The 19,438-nt window shown below is 38.5% G+C and overlaps 2 protein-coding genes and 2 non-coding genes across 5 annotated transcripts in view; all 4 read left to right on the top strand.

Annotated features, from left to right (window-relative positions):
• The first annotated feature begins 1,021 nt into the window (after positions 1–1,021).
• RABGGTB (Rab geranylgeranyltransferase subunit beta) lies at positions 1,022–14,057 on the top strand. The gene is made up of 9 exons (XM_087734851.1): positions 1,022–1,336; positions 1,649–1,756; positions 2,856–3,053; positions 5,461–5,566; positions 7,057–7,109; positions 7,229–7,339; positions 9,279–9,404; positions 10,192–10,341; positions 13,073–14,057. The coding sequence occupies exons 1-9, from the start codon at positions 1,022–1,024 to the stop codon at positions 13,211–13,213; spliced, it is 1,308 nt and encodes a 435-aa protein (XP_087590977.1). The 3' UTR covers positions 13,214–14,057.
• LOC148052077 (small nucleolar RNA SNORD45) lies at positions 1,915–1,997 on the top strand. Its single transcript, XR_015699366.1, has one exon. It is a non-coding gene; the product is annotated as a small nucleolar RNA SNORD45 (small nucleolar RNA).
• Positions 4,009–4,093, top strand: LOC148052076 (small nucleolar RNA SNORD45). The gene has a single exon (XR_015699367.1). It is a non-coding gene; the product is annotated as a small nucleolar RNA SNORD45 (small nucleolar RNA).
• Positions 14,058–14,193: 136 nt separating the features above from the next.
• Positions 14,194–19,438, top strand: part of MSH4 (mutS homolog 4) — a 32,754-nt gene continuing 27,509 nt past the window's right edge. For both annotated transcript variants that reach the window (XM_087733901.1, XM_087733902.1), the window contains exons 1-2: positions 14,194–17,042; positions 19,257–19,421. In XM_087733901.1, coding sequence (XP_087590027.1) covers positions 16,424–17,042; positions 19,257–19,421 — 784 coding nt within the window. In that variant the 5' untranslated portion in view covers positions 14,194–16,423. The remainder of the gene's footprint in view (positions 17,043–19,256; positions 19,422–19,438) is intronic.

Genomic DNA, 19,438 nt, shown 5'->3' with positions numbered 1-19,438 from the left:
CCTGCTTGGGCAGATGGGTTGCACTCGATGATCTCAAGAGGTCCCTTCAAACCTCAACAATTCTGTGAATTAATTTGCAATTTCTCACCAAAACGTCCCTGCCTCGCTATTGTCTCTTTCATCCATCATCTGAATTTAGTGCTGGATGGTAAAATTACTGTCATCAGGTATCAGTTTGGCAATGCTTATTTCTCAGGTAGGCCACCTGGGAAATTAGTTCTTTAAATAAAGTGTTTAATCACTATAAATCACCAACTTATTTACCTGCAGAAGACCAATTATGCAACAGCCTTGATAAGTATTTGATATATGCAAAAAATAGACCTTACTTTTGACTGTTCTATGCAAGCCAGCATTATACAGAATATTTCTTGTATAGAATCAAAATGGTGTTCCTGCCTGGTATGGTTCTATGGGGGACACGTGCCAGCATCAAGTGCTGGTAATCAATAGCATAATCACCCTTAGACAGTTTCAATTAGGAAGCAAAGGGGGGTTTTTTGAACAAAAGGCCAGTTAGCCTTACCTGCTCTGTGACTAAATTCTTGGATTTACTTTTCCGTAGAACTGAGGTAACAGAAGGAAACTGAAGCTATTTCTAAACGCTGTCCTGTTTGCTGGGATGCAGCAAAGTGCACAGTTGGAGTTAGTATACTTTAAATTTACTCCCTCACCTGTTGTAAGATAACCTTTAGTTGTGGCAAGCCTGAACGTCTTCGTGTAACACAGAGGGCTCGAGGGGAGTCCCCGCCGCGGCTCCCCGGGCGCCCTGCGGCCCCGGCCCAGCAGCAGGGCCTCGGGGGCGGCCCCGCTCCAGGCCTCGGGAGAGGCGCGGAACTGAACGACGCCCCCCGCCCCAGGAGGGCGGCGGCTCCTCGGCTCGGCGCTGCCCCACCGTCCGCGATGGGAGCCACCCACCGCCCGCTCGGGCGGCTGGCGGGCAGCTCTAGCGGGGCCCTGCCGGCCGCCACTGCTTGCTCCGCCCCGCAGCAGGACGCTCCTTCCGGTGCAGGCGGCGAACATGGTGGGTAGCGCTCGGCGCGCCGGGGAAAGGCCCCGGCCCCGCGGGCCGGCAGAGCCCGCGCCTTCGCCTTCGGGGCGACGCGCAGGTCTCCAGCCGCGCAGCTCTGCTCGGGAGGCCGTGGTGGCCCTGGTGGCGACGCGGGTGTCACTCGCCACTCCGGTTCCAGAGCGGACCCGGGAGCGTCCCTGCCGCCCGCCCGGGCCTGGCGGTGGCGGGACGGCGGGCCCGCGGCGAGGCGAGGCTGTGCGGCAGCCCGGGGCTGTGGGGCCGCGGAGCCGGGGCCTGGGCCCGGGCGGGGCCGCGGCCTTTGCGGTGAGGGGCGCGGCGTCCTCTGCGCCCGCGGGGAAGGGCTCCTTCCTCCGGTTTTTCCGTTTATTTCTGACGAATTGGTGATTTTTCTCAGCTTTATTGAAAGATTTTGTTGGCAGCCTTTCCCTGGGAAGGATGTAGCAAGCTGAAAAGGGACAATGTGAGATATGAAATCTGCCCCGTGTTGAAAATAGATAGACAGATGCCTGTTTCCAGACAATCAGTTACTGCTACTAGTGTTGACTAAATTATACCTAAGTCCTAAAACCTCTTGAACTGACATGACAACTGACGTTTTGTTGGTACTTTTCACAGGGGACACCGCAAAAGGATGTTATAATAAAACCTGATGCCCCAAGCACATTGCTTTCGGAGAAACATGCAGACTATATAGCTTTGTATGGAACAAAGAAAGATGATTATGTATGTATCAATTTGTTTCAGTACAGCTGTAGTTTTATTAACAGTAATAATAACCCTTATTTGCTTGCTCAGAGTTAAGGGTTACGTGCTTACAAGCTAATTGTTTCTTGCCCTGCAACCCAAAGTATGAAAGAAAGATGTCTTTGTTAATTTCTCTAGGTCTGTGATGAGTTTTGGCATGTATTATCTGAGTTTAAATTTGAAGATTATCAGTTTAGCTCTAGAATTACTCTGAGACCTGGGAAACAAACTATTTGTTGCTTCTTCATCCACTAGAATGCACAAGGATTATAGCTGCATTTACACTTTGCTCTTTTGGTGGGACAACATACTGAATTTCACCACAGCACTGTTTTGTGCTTACTAGGTTTGATAAACACTTTAACTAGCATAGTTTTATAGTCATAGATTATCAGATGTAGCCCAGAACAATAGGAGTCCAGTTCCAGCAGGTGAAAAATGTCAATAATGGCTTATATCTGAAGAAAAGTTGCAGTTATCTTTACTTTCCACAAAAGAACTCTAAGCATTATTGCTTATGATTGTTGTTCTTGTGCTTAAAAAGTACTGCATGTAGAAAATAATGTTTATGGGTAGTGCAGGTGAGGTAATCAATGTAAGAGAATTAAATACGAGATTTCACTTCCGAGTGCAGCTTTAGATTGTGACAGTTTTGGCACTTGGAAGTAAGTTTCATTAAATGTTAGACTTGTTATTTTTGAGACTAATTGAGGCGGTAATTCGAGTGGTAGTTTGGATGCCAAGATAATAACTGATGATCTGAAGTGAATTGGTGCCTAACTACTTGTACGTGTTTAACTTGACATTGAGCTTGATACTTCTGAACTAGAAAATACAAGGGAGGAAGGGAATGTAGTATGTGTAGATAGATACATGCGCATGTATGTATGCACGTGTACATGCACACATGCATGATGTACAGAAGATTTGTGAGTGGCTGATACGTAGTAAGTTGTTAATGTGATGGAAGACGGTTGACATATTACAAACCATTTGTAAATGTTAACTAATGTATTTGCATTGCTCTATATTGATGATGTGCTTACCTGATTAAGAACTAAAATAATGCACTACTTAGGAATACTGTATGTCGGAGTATTTGAGGATGAGTGGTGTTTACTGGGGGCTGACAGCAATGGATCTGATGGGGCAGCTGCACCGAATGAACAAAGAAGAAATTCTGGCATTCATCAAATCATGTCAACATGAATGTGGTGGAATAAGTGCCAGCATAGGTCACGATCCTCATCTTCTGTATACCCTCAGTGCTGTCCAGGTAAATGTAACAGGGTAATTTTAGAAAAAAACATTTATAATTCATGATTTTGGTGATTGCAGTTTTACAGGCCAGGTACTGTTGGATGCCAATGGACAAAACCTTAGAATTTAGCTGTATTATTTCCTAAAAATTTGTCAGATTTCAGAACGTTATGCTTTTAGTGATCATTTAATGGTGACTGCATTCTTGATAAATGTTGTAACAGTCGTCTTGAAATACTTCTTAGCTGCAGGTTTTACTGGAGTTTTTTGTAGATAATTTTGGATTTTATAAATTCTTCTTAGTGTACATTGAGGTGAAAGATATGTATGACCTGAATAAGATATGTATGACCAGAAAGTTTTGGATTTTATTTTTTAATGTATGTATTACTATATATTATGATTGTTATATATTATAATATATTAGTAAATAATTATGTAATATTTATATAATATGTATAATTACATGTAGTGTGTTTGCACTTTATCACTGTACAAAAGAAACATTGTAGTAGCCAGTTCTTGTTGTGTTCCTCAAATCTGCTTTTTTTTTGTGTATAACTTAAAAATTATACCAGTCTGTTGAGCATTTTATTTATTTGGTGTGTACTCTTCCCCTGAGAAAAAGTAATTCTCAATCTTATTTTTTCACCATAACGATCTCCATTATAGATTTAATTTCTTGCTATCTCTTGGGTCGTGTCGTCCCCCCCCCCCCCCCCCCCCCTTTTTTTTTTCGTGTTTCCTTCTCACGCAACTGTTGTGGAAAAAAAATACTGAGAAGGCTCAAATGCTTCTAAACGATTGCTTGGTTGCTTGCATAATGTATCTCTAGTCCAATCATATGGAAGAAATACTTAAATGGTGTTACAAATAAATAAGATAGCATCCTGTTTTAGGAAGAAAGTGTGTTGGATTTAAGGTGTTGGATTTGAAACCCTTAGGTAGGACAGAAGAATGCTGTTTTCTTGGGTCAGTGATGAGTGTTGGCATGTATTACCTGCTCTAAAGTTGATACTTATCACCACTTTAGCTCTCGAATTACTCTGAGTACTCTGAGAACCAGGAAGCTAAAGTTTCTTTAGGCTATGACATTTGAGCTTTTCCAAATTGTCCGATTAAACTCCTTTCACAAATTCTAATCCAGTATAAGGGGAAGGGGGTACAACTTGAGGTTGTTTACTTTTACATATTAGAGATGTTCGTTCTTAAATAAATACTTTATGTTATTTTCATGTTAACTGAATGCAGCTCTAGATGGGTGAAGTTGAAAAGCATTAGCAAGTGCTGATGTAAAATTTTTGGGGTAAACTTAACCAGCATGTCTTAATGAGCATGCGTGTTCTTAGTGAACAAACACCGTTTAGTCCTATCTACATATCCAGAATGTTTAAAGGGTCATGGCACATCTTCCTTTAGCCATAATTAATAGTAATGTGTTCAGATTTGCCTTTTAAGGAGCATGCTATGATTATGTATTTTCTGTTGAAGTTATACATTCTTTTTTGCATTTCCATAAGACTTAAATTTTATCTAACAGTTGGAAGATTCCAGCTACCTCTAGGTGTTCAAAGTCATAGTTGTTGGTAGTTTTCAGGATTGGCACTATAATATTGCTTAGTTTCAACTGTTCCTTCTATTATGCTATTTATAATAAATTCTTAATTACTCTCTTTACAGATTTTGCAAGTTAGGAGTAAAAACATGAAGCCAGCTGGGGCTCAGAAACAGTATTGTTGTTTTCACATGACATTGTGTCATATGGGTTTACTGGCTCAAATCAGTGCTAGCTCAGAAAACTTTGTATTCCCTACTATGACATTTATTTTTCTTCCAGAATATATTGACTGTACAGTTTATGTCTAATCATATTCTTCATACTTTTTCTTAAATTATTGCAGTTTGGTTCTACTCATTATATTTTCAAATTGAATGTAAATAAAAATCTTATAATTTGAAACTAGTCGTTGCTGACAGGCTTGGACTGTAAGTGGTATTAGTAACTAGCTGCTTAACTTACACTTGCACATATTCAAGTAGCAGCAGTGAACAAACTACAAATTTGTAAGGCTAGGATGTCATTATTCCATTACAAAAATAACCATAATCAAATCTCTTCTACATAATGCTAACATAAAAACAAATAAATCCGATTATGCTTTTGAAAGAAGAGCTAGAAGTTGGAATGTAACGAAGCATGAAAGAGTTCAGCTTGAATTGCCTATATTTTAATTTGAGAATTTCTTAAAGGTTTTAGAGAGATGAACTGCAGTGAATGAAATTTTATTTTAATAAACCTTAGCAAATAGTATTCACAGTCAATTCAATAAAGTCTTTTATAAATCTAGGATTTTTTTTTAAATAAATAAATTTTAAAAATTTTTGTCTCTCTTTGATTGTTACTGTGTCTTTTTTTTTTCCAGATTCTTATCTTATATGATAGTCTCCATGTTGTTGATGTAGATAAAATTGTTGAATATATACAGAACTTGCAAAAAGAAGATGGATCATTTGCTGGAGACAAATGGGGTAACTTTTAGATCTTTAAAATTTAGTGACTAGGTTGACTTGTAGGTCTGTGAACTTAAGTTTTCTTGGATGGTCTTTTTTCTTATGTATTGTATGTGAACACTTTTATTTCCTGAGTTATGAAAAAGGAGGTTTTCTGAAGGGCAGAGTTGTGTTTCATTCCTTTCATAAATATTCTAAACTTCAGTTCCATTCTTGTATTAAAAATAAATTGTCCAGCTCTTAAAGAAGAAAACCTGTGAGGATTTGTAACTTGACAGTACTTCGATATACTAGATACACTGTTCCATAAGGAGAGTTTTATGCTTGCTATTTAATGGCAGTCAGTTATGATCTTTATCCATGTCAGCTGTGAAAGGATCTTTCACTACATGAGAATGAGAAAAACTGGTTTTGTACTCATGAACTTCTGTTAATACTGATTTTGTTTCTGCACATAAATTCTTTAAGAACAAAGATGTTATTTTTAAGCTGTAGCATAAATATTTAGTCACTCTAAAAATACTTATCCCTATGGAACACTTAAATTTTAATAAAGTCTATTGCATATCACTCATGTTATTGTTCTGGTAAAATTCAGCAGTCAAGATCATGGCAGTATGTGTATGCTACTGTAAAGGTAGCTGTTATGCTATGTGTTAAAATGGTTCGTAGTTTGCTGCATCCTTTTGTTAAAACATTGAAACAAACATACTGAATGCACGATGGATTTATGTTATTTCTGAAAGGCAGTCGGAGTGCAACTGAAGGAGCGTGATACCTGATGTAGTACAGAACAACACGTGTGTGTGTTACATACTTCAGTTTGTGGATATCTTCAGAAGAAGTGTCTTGCATCAGTTTGACCAAAAAAAGGAATGTTTGCGCCTGGGTTCAATTTTAAATTTTGACTTCAAGTATCAATTGCTTGGAGTTTGTGCTAGGGGAGTTATATTGGTATGGACTTGCCAAGTAATCATTCTGCTATAGGTGTCGTGTTTTTGGTTTAGCTTCCAGGTATAAGTATGCAAAAGAAAACTTGCAACTTTCATCAGTCTTCTTCTAAAAGCAAAAATGGCTTCTACTCTGCCCAGATTTAAGGCAGATGAAGAGTTGTGTCCGAGTATTTTTGAGTCTGCTGCTCTGCAATTGTCTAGGAGCACACTAGAGATAAACTCTAAAATTATGTAGTTATTTGTAAATTACTACTAGTTGAATTGATTTGGATATGTATCTGACTATACACCAGCTCAAAATGAGTTGTTCGCTTTTATGTGCAGTAAACATACAGATGACTTGAGTTGTAATGTACACTTTCTCAATTACTGAGGAAATAATCCATGAGATGGAAAAGGAAACAGTACGGGAGCAGTTTTTGGCTGATTTTTGTTGTTCAATGTAAAACCTAGTTTTTTAACATTTTGTTCCATATTTTCAGTGGTGATTTAAATGTATTTTTGTTGCTGTTAATAAAAATGCTCTTATTTTATTCCCTACCCTGCACATTCTAGGAGAAATAGATACAAGGTTCTCCTTCTGTGCTGCAGCAACTCTTGCACTTCTGGTAAGTCCTAAATCATTACTTGTGCAAGTACAGAATCTTCTCTTTGGTACTGCTGAAGTTTCTGTAGTTAATGAGCTTGGTAGAATATGAAGTGCATTAGTTGCTTTTCTGACTTGCAGGGAAAGCTGGATGCTATTGATGTGGGGAAAGCAGTAGAATTTGTTTTGTCCTGTATGAACTTCGATGGAGGATTTGGTTGTAGACCAGGTTCCGAATCACATGCAGGACAGGTGAGTTTTTCTTTATATGGAAATGTTTTAAATTAGCAAGTATCACCTACTGCCTATAAATGTTTCTTTACAACATGTATCAGTGATGTCAATTGATGTACCTTGCTTGTTTCCCAAATGCCTGATCCTAGTAGCTTAGTTAAAATAAATGAACAAAGAGGTAGATAAATCATTAAAAAATCATAAGGGAACAACTTCTAGGACTGTATTTCAGTCTTCACATAGTGATGTTCGAATAGTTAGCATGAGGATTTTCAGAGAATCAAGATCTATCACTGTGCCTGCTACAAATCATAATGAAACGTAGAGGTCAATTGTATAATATGTTTGATATTTATCAGCTGATGAACTCAAAAGTGAGGCATGAACCTTCTCAAGGGGAGGCTTGCTTAATTTTTTGAGGAAAGTAAGTTTTAAGATGAGATGCTTAACTCAGGCGTGGGAACATTTATAATGTTTTGTTGTAGGCAGTAAAGAGTGCTTTACTAGTGACCATGAATTCTGAAAAATGCTCAGTAAAATCTAATTGAGAAGAGAATGCTGTAGTATAATTGGAACAAATTAAGGGATCTCTTAAGGAAGAGAATCTCAAGGACTTCTTCCAGCAGAAAATTTACATTAAAACTACCTTTCCTATTTTTATTTTTTCATGGAGGGGATTATTGCACTTAACCTGAATGTATTAATATAAATCAACTTTTAATAAAATATTTTAATGCTGTTGGAATCACCTATTTATTTTGCATAATTATGGTGAGCAATGCCATCGCCAGGATTCACCTCAGCACATGAAAATGCTAGAGGTATTTTGCTGAGAAAGAGTGTTGGTTTTTTTCTCCCCGCCCCCCCCCCCCTTTTTTTTAAATCAGGAAAAAAAATTTAAACCTGGTACATGTACCTTATCTTGTGAGTTTTATCTACAGTATCATTGCCCATATGGTCTAAATGGCTGGACATTGTTCTAGTGTTCAAGGAAGTCAGATTAAACCCACTCTGTTTGCAGCTGGCATTTCCTGGGAGGGTTAGATCTGTTGTGCATATTCACATACTCATTAAAATGCTGTGAAGGGCAACTCCTTCACCTGCACAGTAGTTGAAAAGTTTTCTGGGAATATCACATTTATTTTGCAGTATTCTTGGATAGGCACATTCCTGTTGATGTGTGCTTTTGTTGGCTTTTGTTGGGGGTTTTTCTTGTTGTCTTTTTGGCAGTGTGTTTTATTAGGAAAAGGCAATTATGAGCAGGCTTCAGTTGATATTGTGGTTTCTTGCAATTTGTGCTTGGCTACTTTCTTAGTGACTGCATGAAATGTGACCAGAGTATGCTGTTGCACTGTAAATGTTATTTCCAGGAAAAAATAAACAGGGATTAATGAGTGCACATACATTACATGGCACATTGAAAGTTAGCCTGACATGACTAGATGTATGTGGGATTGCTAGGGTAATTAAATGATCAGGGTTAACCTGTTTCTGCTAGAGAATTTATTTGGTCTTTAGTTTGCTCTCCACAAGCCTTAGGGTAAGAGGTACATACAAGAACAAACCATAGCCTGGATGCAGAATTTTCATAAAGGCCATGTCCAGGCTACAGAAATCATTTTGAGTACTCTGACTTGAGAGTCTGTGTTTTTACAATAAAACTGTATGGCTCTGCCTGATCTTTTTCCAAACCTTGCATTAGTGTCTTATATTAGTAAAATCTTACTGTTCAATAATTAACATTGTGTAACTGGTACTTTTATACAAAAGCAACTGTAAAAATAACATACTTTTCTAATGGAAAAGTAAAACTCATTTGAAACTAAAAGTTGAAATGTGTGCTTATTTTATATTCTGTTTGCATGACTCTATTCCTGCTTTGAGATCTTCCTGCATTTAGTCTGCTAAACTATACTTAGTTTTTAAATACACAAAAAATTTATGTCTGTAATTTTAGATCTATTGTTGCACAGGATTTCTGGCTATAACAGACCAGTTGCATCAAATAAACGTTGACTTGCTGGGTTGGTGGCTTTGTGAACGTCAGTTACCTTCTGGAGGTCTCAACGGACGACCAGAGAAGGTATTAGGTGACTTATTTTGTTTGTTCAAACATCAATAGAGATTATTTTTTCTAAAGCTGAAGTACTTCTGGAAAATGTCATGACTTCTATGAAATATTTAGTAAACTTTTCGGAGAAGTCAGGCCTTCATTTGATTCTTCATTTTGTCACTGACGCTTGTCATGCAGTCCTTGGCTATGCTTAGTTTTGAGTGCTCAGTTTAGGAAAGTACACATACTGAAGTATGTCTTGCTGACCACTTGAACCAGTATCCTGTTAAATCAGGGCTTGAATATTTTCTGACGTTGGGAATGACCTCTTTGGTAGGATTTGTACAAAAGTTATTGTTTTACTGGCTGTAAATCCTGGGGGTAACAGTGTTCTGCATCACACAAGGAAATTGTGTAACCTAGAATGATCTCCACTGGTAAATAGGTAACCAACCAACAGATTTTTTTTCAAGAAAATGAAACTAGTTGATACGAAGTTCTTTGTACTTACTCCTGAAAAAGGCGCTATGCTTTATTAGCCTCTCCCACAGAAGGTGAAGGCTGTTTCAAAATCACATTCTTGTGGGTTTGTTTCTTGAAGAAGGGAAGAGGTTTGAAAAAGAGACTTTCCCTTCCTGGAAAAGGGAAGTCCTCTGAAAAGACACTTTCTTCTTTTTTACCACAAAAACTCTTTAGGTGTTGTCTCTCTGCAACAGTATTATGACAACAAACCTAGTAATTTGCAGAATCAGCAATAAAATTTGCAACGTCATGTTTAAAACAAAATCAAATAATAATCTGCTTCTCTGCTTGCCAGTTACCTGATGTATGTTACTCATGGTGGGTGCTAGCATCTTTGAAGATGATTGGTAGGTTACATTGGATTGACAGAGAGAAACTGCGGTGCTTTATTTTGGCTTGCCAGGATGAGGAGACTGGAGGATTTGCTGACAGACCAGGAGATATGGTAAATAATCCTTTACTAAATAAAATATACTTAATTGAAAATTTCAACTGAAAAAGTAAATTTTCTCATTTGAGTGTAACTCAACTCGTGATCCAGGTGTAAGCATTTTGCAGAGCCTGCAGTTTACTTTGAAGGAAAGAACAGGGTAGAATTGTTTTCGAAGGCTTACTTGGGGAGCACGTATTTTACATTGCACTTGAACTGTAGTATCCCCCGCTGAAGTCAGTTGCCATTCCGTGCAATTCTGGTTTGTTTCCCATAACACCACACAAATCGTTTCTCATGAGACCACTTGAAAGATCTCTGTAAAAACACTGTGTTTGGTGGTGAGTTTTTTGGGATGTGTGGGTTCTTTGGGGGTTTGGTTTGTAAAATGATATGCAAGCTAGAGTCCAGCGCAGGTTAGGTGTCTTAAGTCTCTTAGTGGCTTTGCCTGATCTAAATGAGTTGTAAGTTTTTATTAAGAACCCTTACATGCTAACTTTTGTTCTGTTGCCAGCCCAGCCACTGAATAAGTCCTCTCACTGGCATTTGTCTAGCTTAGGGAGGAAGAAGCTTTTGTGATAACATTATGAAGAGGCTAGTGGTATGGATTTTCTGCTTGGTTGAGAGAGCAATTATGGTTTAGCTGGTCTGTTCTCTCTGGTTTCAGGCGGAAATAATTGAGATTGTCCAGTTAAAATGGCAAATAAAGTCCATATCTTTCAAGGGTGCTGGACAGATAAAAGTATTACGAGACCTCAGTGCAATTCCTATAGAACACTTGACTGCTTAGTTGTCAGCAGTTGAGGGAAGTCTTAGCTGTTTTTATTGCAGCTGACCATGTCTTCTCCTTTCTCCACAAATACATTAAAAACTGAAGTAGCTTTCTATTTCTTTGCAAGCTGATACATTATTCCTGCTTGAGGGAGGGGGAGAAATATCTTTACTTTGGTCTGTCGTTTTTTTAGTGTTCTTAAAATGGGAAGGTTTTTGTATTTCTAAGGAGCCCACAGAAAGACGACTTCTCTTTTCAGAATTCTCCAAGAAAAGCCTCACACTTAAAGTCTTAATGCTTTTCTGGCTTTGAGATTAAACTTGAGCTATTTCTATCAAAAAGTGACTAGAAGAGCAACTTTGCAGAGCCTTTCATCTATATCTCATGCAGGCACCTTTGGAAGAGTTCTTGCATATTATGTTTGCGGTTATTTCATATTATTTTTACCTGTCATCCATTATTGAAGTGGGCACTGCCACGGAAATGTTGATGCCTAGAGGTTTTTGCTTTCTTCCTGCAGAAACGAATTCCTAAGAGACCCTGTTGTTTTTTGGCTTTTTTGTGTGTTTTTTTTGTTTGTTGGTTTGTTTTTTTCTTTTTTTTAATCAATTCTAGATTCTAGTCTTTTGATTTGACATTGTGATTGTATTTCAGGTTTTGAACCACTTGACAGTGAGACAGTTCTGTCATCTTTTTTTAAGTTCCAAACAGCTAGTGCTCGATAACTTAATTTAGTAGCTGTGCTTATTAGCTCTTAGTTTTAATTCAGCAGGTTTTTCCTTTTTTTTTATTTGCTTTAAAGAAAATTGCAGAAAGGAGCAGACAACATAGCAGTAGATAGATCTTCTAGGAATCTGGGCTTCCCTGAACATACCTACTGTTCATCAAGAGGTTGAATCTGTAGCTTCATTTGCACACTTATCATTGGGGACCATCTTCCCTTCTGGGCCTGTCCATCTGTACAAGGAAATTCTGTCTTGCCATTCCTAAACTGTACTATTATTTTGCTACAAACTTATTTATTTTACTCCTTCTCTAATGGCTGCATACTCCTGAGAAAGAGCAAGTAGACATATGTCTGAGCTTTGACCACACCTGTAATGTGGTTGTCAAACCATTGAGGAGCAAGACTTGCTATGCTAGTGTAGTTTGAACCTACTAGGCTGTGATCAATGGTTGGAGATCCTGTATATGGCTATAACATGGTATTCAGCTTAGTTCACTGCAGTATAGGACCTTTGTAATAAGATCGGAAGTTCCACTAATGCAAACGGGCTATACCAGACAGCACGGGTACTTTTGGATGGGATTTTGTGGAATAGCTAATTAACTCCACTGGTAAGATGCTTATGTCATGAGACTTCATAGTCCATTGCAGTTATGTGGTGATACATGCTTTTAGGGAAGGTTCATACAGTGAAGGAATACTTGGATATCAAATAACTGCTCCTGCCTCTTCTGGGTTTTTTCTTCCTTGTATTTTTTCCTTTCAGTTTTTTAGCACAGTAGGTTGCTGCTCCCCTCTCAAGATTTTACAGCACAGCTCTGTATTCAGAGAACATTAAAGAGCATTATAATGTTACTGAAGAGCAAATAGGGAATTTATGGAAGTGGTACTTGTACATGACCAAATTTATTTTTTAGATTTTTATTACCTTTGCTTCTGCTACCCTATGACATTGCATGCTAATGGAGACACGTGAGTGCTTCCTGTCAGATTCAGAGTTGAAAATCATCTTAGCAGCAGACAATCGACAAGCATCTCTGAGTAAATCCTAGTCTTGTAATTGCATGCTGTGGAAATTGTCTTGCCTGCCAACACATCAGCACAAATGAAAGTTTGCTGAGTTGTGTTGTCGTCTTCAGTCGTGGAGATTTGCAGTTCTCTTGCTAGGGAAAAACAAGCTTCATTGCATACAAATGAAAAGCTGATTGACTTTTGGAAACTGACACAAACTTTCTTTCTTCTCCCAGGTGGATCCATTTCACACCTTATTTGGAATTGCTGGACTATCTTTATTAGGAGAAGAACACATTAAGGCTGTCAATCCTGTCTTTTGTATGCCAGAAGATGTCCTTCGAAGAATAAATGTACAGCCTGAGCTTGTGAGCTAAGCCTTGTAGAGACAAAAGGCTGATATGCCCAGTTGCTTTGGTTTTACTCATTTAAGTCATCTCATCTCTAAACTGTTAGCATATTCTTCTTTGAGATGCGTTTACATGATGGAAGTAAAGCAATAGCTTTACTGTGGGCTTTGTCACTTTGTAAACTGTATCAGAACAGGCTGGTTCTAATAATCTGAGTGTAACATGTTCTTTGGTTGTATATAAGAGATGTAGAAACATTTCTAATCCGTATCTAAATATATGGGCCTTTGCTTTTTTTTTTTTTTTGAATATTCAAGTCAAAGCAATAGTGCGAATGCTTAATTTTTGTATTCGTGTCATATCAACCATGTTAGCATCCATCTTTACACAAGCATTTTTTGATGGTGGATCACACAAAGCACTTTAAAAGAATATGGAAAAAAACCCAAACAAAACCCTACTTAAGCCATGCACTTAATGCCGCACACTTGTGTGTTTAATTCTTCCTGTTCATCTTTGCCATCACTTTTATACACTGAGAAACAAGCTTTTTCTTCTGATAGTAATTGATACCAGTGAAAACAAAAATTATGGTTCCATTAAGTATATAAATGTCTTCATTTATTGGTGGTAAAAGATAGACAAAATGTCACTGATGTTTGAAACAGAGCATACCTTGAGTATGTATAGTGAAACTTGCTAACATTAGGCATTCTAGAGAAGCTCTCTATAGGACAGTGACTTGTAACTGAATATAGACTAGATCCTAAATTTGTTGCTGGGTTGAAATCCTGCTTTCGTACCTTTTAAGACAATAATTGCCAACACTCGATTATGCTGTAATTGAGAATAAAACTAGCTGTGGAAAATACTTGTTTTCTGAAGGATGAAGCCCTCTTTGCCTTCACAGAGGCCCTAAAATTGCCTCTTAATTTACATTGCACACACCCCGGCTGAGACTGAATGGTATTCCAGTTGAAATATACATTAAAAGGTAATCATGAAGGGGAGGAAGTCTATTATAATCTTTGTACTTATGCTTAAGGAAGGTCTAAAGTCGTTTCAAACACGATTTTAAAAGCCAGGTGGTTAGTTTTATCCAGCCTATTCATGTTAGTAGAGAGTGAGAAAGAACTGGACAGAGTAACTTTTTGGTAGACATTTACTTGTAGAGAATTTCAAAGAGAGAATGTGTATTTGAATGCTCAGATATTTCTAATGAATTCTTTAAGCCTTCTCTACAGGCTTTTAGATAAGGTAAAAACCCTGCTCTTTTTAGCTGTCTAGTTGCCTGATGAATTCTTTGGTCAAAGCCTGGAATTCATTTATTTTTCAAGGTTTGGAAAAAAGTTACAGTAGGTTTTGTGTTGAGTGCGAGGGAGTGAGAGCACTGATCAGGTTTTATCTAACTGTAAAGTTAAACAGAAAATTTTAGAATAAATTTTTCTCATTCCAGGCTACCTTTGCAAGTGCCACTTCTTTTCATCTGAGGAAGTGCTGTTCAGTACATAGGAAGTTGCCATTTTTTCCACGTTATGCAGACAGAATAGAATGCCTTTCAGAATTTCTAGTCTGGTATGGACTGAGACACCCTGGGAGTTAATATGTCGGTGATACTGCATGACACTGTAGAACATTTCACTGTAGGTTGAAATCCTATTAATATTACTGGAGTTTTTCTCTGAAGAAGGTCTGGTCAACTTCATTTCCTAAGTGCTGTGATTTGTAAAGATCTTACAAGATTATAGGTTTAAAAAGGGTGAGTATGTGCACAAGCTAAAAACTTCTTAAGAATCTTCCATTCCTTACATCAGTTTTTTTAAAAATATTGTATTTGTAGAAAGAGAGTCATCACAATTTTTCTTATGCAAACAAAATCGCATTTTCTGTTAAATGTACTGTGAAAAATATTAGTTGCCCAGTGTCTGTGTCAAGACTTATGGCATTTTGGTGCAGAGTACATTGGTACCGTCTACCTCTATTTTGTTAAAAGTACTGATAAGTGTGGGTTGTTTTGGTTTTGTTCCCCCCCCCCCCCCCCCCCGAGCTTATGTAGTTAGAAACTTTGCAGTAATTAATCTACTGTTCTCAGTCTTCAGTTACAGGTTCTTATTAAAAGCTTTCAGAAATTTGTACTTTCATAACTTTTTTTCCCATGGAAATCTTCATATGGAAAGATCCTGACATTATCTTAGTACTTGATGTGAAGTACTGTAGTGTAGCTAACATTCCCAGCAATAAATGTTGCAAGATGCTGTATGAGAATTTGCGAAAGAATAATGAATAATTCACGTGCATAAAATTGTGTGTCTGTAGATATGTTTATTAAAAGAAAATCTGTGTATGCGGGGGAAATCAACAGCCATTCTATTACATTCTAAGAGCATGGTCAAGTCCAGAGGTATGTGCTTTATTCCAAAGTTTTGTTGAGACAGCTTGGTTAGGCGAATTCAGCCTTATGATTTGTGACCATAAGCAAAGAAGGAGCGTGGAAGATGGATGTTCCTTTTGTTTCTGCTTTTCTTGCCATACACTTGGATTTCTGTCAGAGGAAGAGGAGAAGGTCTAACACCAGCTTCAGGAGTTTGAATGCGCATGGGAAGTTCAGCGTAGGCCTTGAAATTCAGGACAGCGGCAGTAACTGGACTCGGCGTCTGCTGTCTTCCACCCTTTGCAGTGAAACTGAAGTTTCTGACGCTTAAAATTTTAAAGCTGTTTGACTGACGATGCTCAGCACTGAGAGAGCACGCGCCTGTTCTGCAGTGAGGAGCTGCAACTGATAGAATTTCTGTTGTGAAGCTGAATAGCCATCAAACTACAACTGTCCGCAAAGAGGCTGGCTTTTGTTTGGAGTGACCTTAATGCAGGTGTGTAATTTACAGAGACAAGATGTTGTCTAGTCAAAATGTTAACTGAAACAGTTTTAGTGGGATATATTACATGCTAACATACAAAGCAGCGTTACAGTGTTCTAAAACATGTAGAAGGACATATATTTAAGACAATTCCAGATATAAACAGGCTTTATGGTTTTTATTGGGATCTTTTGGTATCCAAACTCTTGAGCAGGGGTAAGACATCTGTGAAGCTCCTGCTAAAACAGTCTGAATGAAGAATGAATGTGGGACAAATGATGTTTAAATGCTTTACTCCTGTTGTAAAGAGCATAGCAGATCATTTCTTTGCATTCCTGCATTACCTTGTCTGTAATTGCATATTTATAGTGAAACTTGTTGCATGCTCAGCAACTCTGTTTACTACTGTATTATTTATAGCTATACTAGTAACTGCAGCTTTACAATTTTTTCTTCTTTAACGAGAGAACCCCATCTCGGCACGGGGGGGGAGGGGGCGATGCGGCCCTCTGCCACCGTCTCGGCAGCGGGCGGGAGCGAGCGGCGCGGGGCCGCTTGCCGCCATCTCCTCAGGAGGCAGTCGGTGCGGCGCGGCTGTGAGGCGGGCGCATGCGCGGAGCGCGCCGTTGCCGCCATGTTGGGCGGAGGCGGTGCGGGCGGGTTGGGTGTTGTCCCTGAGCCTCGCACGGTGCCTGTGCCGGGCGAGGTGGCGATGTTGAAAGAAAGCAGTAAGGCCAACGCGGGCGGGAGGACGCCCGCCTCGGCCGCCTCCGAGTCCTATACGGGCCGCGGCTCTTCCACGTCGGGGTTGGGCGGGCGAGTGGAGCAGACGCCCCGCTATAGCTTTGGGCTGCTGCAGACGCCGCGCAGCACGGCCGACAGCGCCGGCGGCTTTTCCAGCGGCGGGGTGAGGCCGGGTAGCTCTAGCGGGGAAGGCCTCGCTCCCGGCCGGGCTGCCAGTGGTAGCAGGGTGAAGCCGCCGGTTCCTGGAGGCGGAGGAGGTGGGGTGCAGCCTTGTCGTCTCTGTCCGGGTCTTTTATCCCTTTCTTTTATCCTCTGGCCGTCTTTGCTGGGTCGGTCTTCGAAAGAGCTGATACAAGCGGTACTTACGAGGGGGCACCAGCATCTCTACGACTTAGCGACCTCTTTTTTTTTTTGTTCAGCCCATCAGAACAATGGTAGTAGTTCCTCACGCTTCATCAGATAAATCTTTATTTTTTTCTTTACGTAAGCTTTTTAGATGGAGATATTAGGGTTTCCTGCTGGGGTCAATAAACTGGTTTGAATTGCAACACAATATTTGCTTTACTAGAGACCTGAACCACATTCAGTTGGTTATGGGTTTTGGTTTTGTGTTTAGGTTTGTGGTTGGTTGGTTTGGTTTTTTTTGGCCTGGCCTTTGAAATACTTTTAAGTGCTGTTATCCTTGATGTGTTGTAAAAATGTTGTGGTCCTACAACGCAGCACTGCTATTTGCCATCCTTTACATAAAGCTGCTGTTAACACCAGTCTCCTGGCTCCCCTCTGAGGACAAGACCCCTCAACAGCTCCTGCATGCTGAACATGTGTGCATCAACCACTTCGTATGACTTGATCCTACTATCAAAGTCGGTATCTTGGCAGGCAGAAAAAAATGGTTCAATTTCTGTTTTTTTCAGTGGAAATACTATTAAAAAAATTGGAAATTCTTTTAACGCTTGCTGAAATGCATTCTGAAGTAGATACATCTCCATTACGCATAAATTGGGAAGGAGGTAACATGGTTTTGGGTAACGTACATGATCCATCATGAATACTAAAAAAACTCCAAAACCAAACAAAACTTAGAATGCTAATTTGAGTAGGGCATAACTTACTTGTTAAATGTTGGTTTTAAAAAATACCTGTAGATGGTTTGGTTCATCTCGTCTTTAAAATTACGTTTTTCCCAATGTTATACCAGATTCAGTACATTCTAAGATAATAGCAAAATCTCTTCTGCCAAACTTCTGAGTGAACTTATGCCAAAATCTTAAGTGAGTGCTATTTTTAAAAATCATCTATATGCATTGCAATGCTGATTTGTCAACTCTTTAAAAAAAAATTAAAGTCTGAACTAATAATGGTTTTTTTTTCAGCTGTCACAATTTTGTAAGATTTAAACAAACAAACAAACCCCAGTACTGTAAATATTTTTGTACCAACCTTGAGAAAGTGTCATGCAGTTAAGGGGTCATCTGAGAACAATACTGAAGTATTTTGTCTCGTAGATCAGTTTTTAATGTAACAGAAGGAACAGAAACATTTGGGTTTGCATGTCTCTTAAAACCTGCAATTTTGTAAGTTTTAAGTGGAAAGGGTCTTAAGGGTCTTTTCCAACCTTAACGATTCTATGATTTTAAGATATAAACTCTGTTTATATTTTAATTCATTTTTTATCTTAAAAAGCAATTATCCAAGTTAGATTAAGGATGTGATGTTGTTTTTAGTCATCTCAAGAGAACTGAAATTAAGCCAAGTACTTTAAATAATTTATTGAGAAAAAGAGATTTTGCAGGACTTAAAAATGTAGATAAATCTTAAGATACATGTGTGAAACAAACTGCAGATAACAAACACGTCCCGGATTGTTGTATGATTTGTGAGCTGAACCCCACAAATTTGAAGGGAGATCATTCTCAAGTGGAGGAGTTTTTAGCATGGTTCTTTGTTTTCTTTTATTGTCCTTTTTTTGAAAAGAATGCTCAACTTTAAAAAAAATAGAATTTTCATGAACACCTGTGCAGGTTCAGATACAGATTTTAAAACTGATAGGCAAATGTGAGATAGAGCTGACTTAAAGCATTCTTTCATAAATCTAGAATTCACTAGAAAATGAAATTATGCATTGTAAAGTGACTTCTGTTGTATTATTTCAGTCTAAAAATGTAAACAAAGATTTTTATTGATGCTGCAAGTGATGTCATTGTGGAAAATAACCATATTGATACAAGCTTGTTTCCAAAACAGACTGATTTTTATTTCGTTTTATACTTGTACTACTTTGGAGAGCTTTTATAGAATGACATTAAAGGTTATTACATGCATAGCTATTTCTAGTAAGAAAAATAAAGTTTTCCAAGCTGTATATTTATATATTGCTTTCTGAATAAAAACTGATTTTTTTTTTTTCAGTCAAATGATACACAGTTTAATATGTCTGTTTTAAAAAGTTAATTTTTTCCCCCCTCCTCCAGAATCATATTTTGGGGACAAAAGTTCTTGTGTGGAAAATGTTAGCACATTGAATCTCACGAGTTCTTCTTCTGTGCGAGGCCTGAATAGCACATGTATAGGAAAAACACCTGTCTCTTCTAGTAGATCTGTTTGCAGAAGCCGTACCCCTCTTATGGGATATTCAGGTAAGATTAACAGCTCT

The sequence above is a fragment of the Nipponia nippon genome, unplaced genomic scaffold (assembly GCF_047370975.1).
Source record: "Nipponia nippon isolate SJK-2023a ecotype South Korea unplaced genomic scaffold, ASM4737097v1 scaffold_5, whole genome shotgun sequence".
In the NCBI taxonomy this organism is placed as follows: Eukaryota; Metazoa; Chordata; class Aves; order Pelecaniformes; family Threskiornithidae; genus Nipponia; species Nipponia nippon.
This window is presented reverse-complemented; position numbering and strand designations above follow the sequence as displayed.